Below are 1,018 nucleotides of genomic sequence, written 5' to 3' on the forward strand. Positions count from 1 at the left end.
GTTTCATCAACATCAGTGAAATGCCAAGACCTTTTTCCAGGGACCCCTGGAGAAATCCTTACAGAGTTCTTCAGTTTCAGAAAGACAGAGGAACGTGGAGCACAAGGTGGCTGCCATTAAAAACAGCGTGCAGGTGAGTGATGTGATGCAGATGCTCGCGTGGCCCTCCGCTGCGGCCACACCATTGAGCTGACTGACTATGCGCCTCTCTCCTCGGGCCCCCGTGGGCATGTACAGAGCCCATGGGACAACTCGGTAATCAGATCTATTTCTCTCATGCCTTCTGCTTACAGAGAAAGGGTTTCTTTGGGGGAAGCTTTTCGGCTCCAGTGTGCATTTCTATAAGAAAAGTGAAAGCTGTCAGAATATCTATTTCTTCTTGAGTGAGCTTTGGTGATTTGTGTTCAAGAAATGTGTTCATTGCAACTAAACTGCCTTCATTGACATAGAGCTGCTCACAGTATTCCTTTATTTTCCTTTGAATATCAGAAGAATCTATAATAGTATCACTCTTGTCATGTGAAACTGGCACAGCTATGTTCTTTTCTTGCCCAATCAGATAGAGATGATCAATTTCACTGGTACAGAAAAAGGTTAAGTAGGCCTACTCTCCACTGCGAAGTATATAAAATAGAATGCTAACTTCCTTTTCTAAAACGTACATAGTATATTGCTTTTGTCTTTTATAAACATAATTCCATAAAATTAAATAAACTACAGGTCGGCCAGATAGCTTAGCGGATTTAAGCGCCTGCTTAGGCAGATGCAGGGACTGAGGTTTGATCCCCAGCGTGCCGTGCCAGCCCTGCCCCCAGGACGTGCTGAGCTGGCGGTGGAGCCTGGGCGTGGTGGTGCACGCCTGTCATCCCAGCGCTTGGGAGGCTGAACACAGGAGGATCACTGAGAGTCCCATCTATGGAGTGAGACCCTGGAGACCCTTAACTAAAAAATAAAAAAATAAAAAACTTCAGATATTTAAAAGGTAAATTGTTCATCTATTGTTTGAAGGGTCCACAGA

The 1,018-nt window shown here is 44.8% G+C and overlaps 1 protein-coding gene across 1 annotated transcript in view; it reads left to right on the forward strand.

The window, feature by feature from the left end:
- The window catches only part of Stat4 (signal transducer and activator of transcription 4), a 51,585-nt gene that overhangs the window by 13,827 nt on the left and 36,740 nt on the right, over positions 1-1,018 (forward strand). The window contains exon 2 of the mRNA XM_023712334.1: positions 29-133. Within this exon, the coding sequence (XP_023568102.1) occupies positions 29-133 (105 nt within the window). The remainder of the gene's footprint in view (positions 1-28; positions 134-1,018) is intronic.

Source organism: Octodon degus, unplaced genomic scaffold (genome assembly GCF_000260255.1).
Source record: "Octodon degus isolate 3935 unplaced genomic scaffold, OctDeg1.0 scaffold00025, whole genome shotgun sequence".
Classification (NCBI taxonomy): Eukaryota; Metazoa; Chordata; class Mammalia; order Rodentia; family Octodontidae; genus Octodon; species Octodon degus.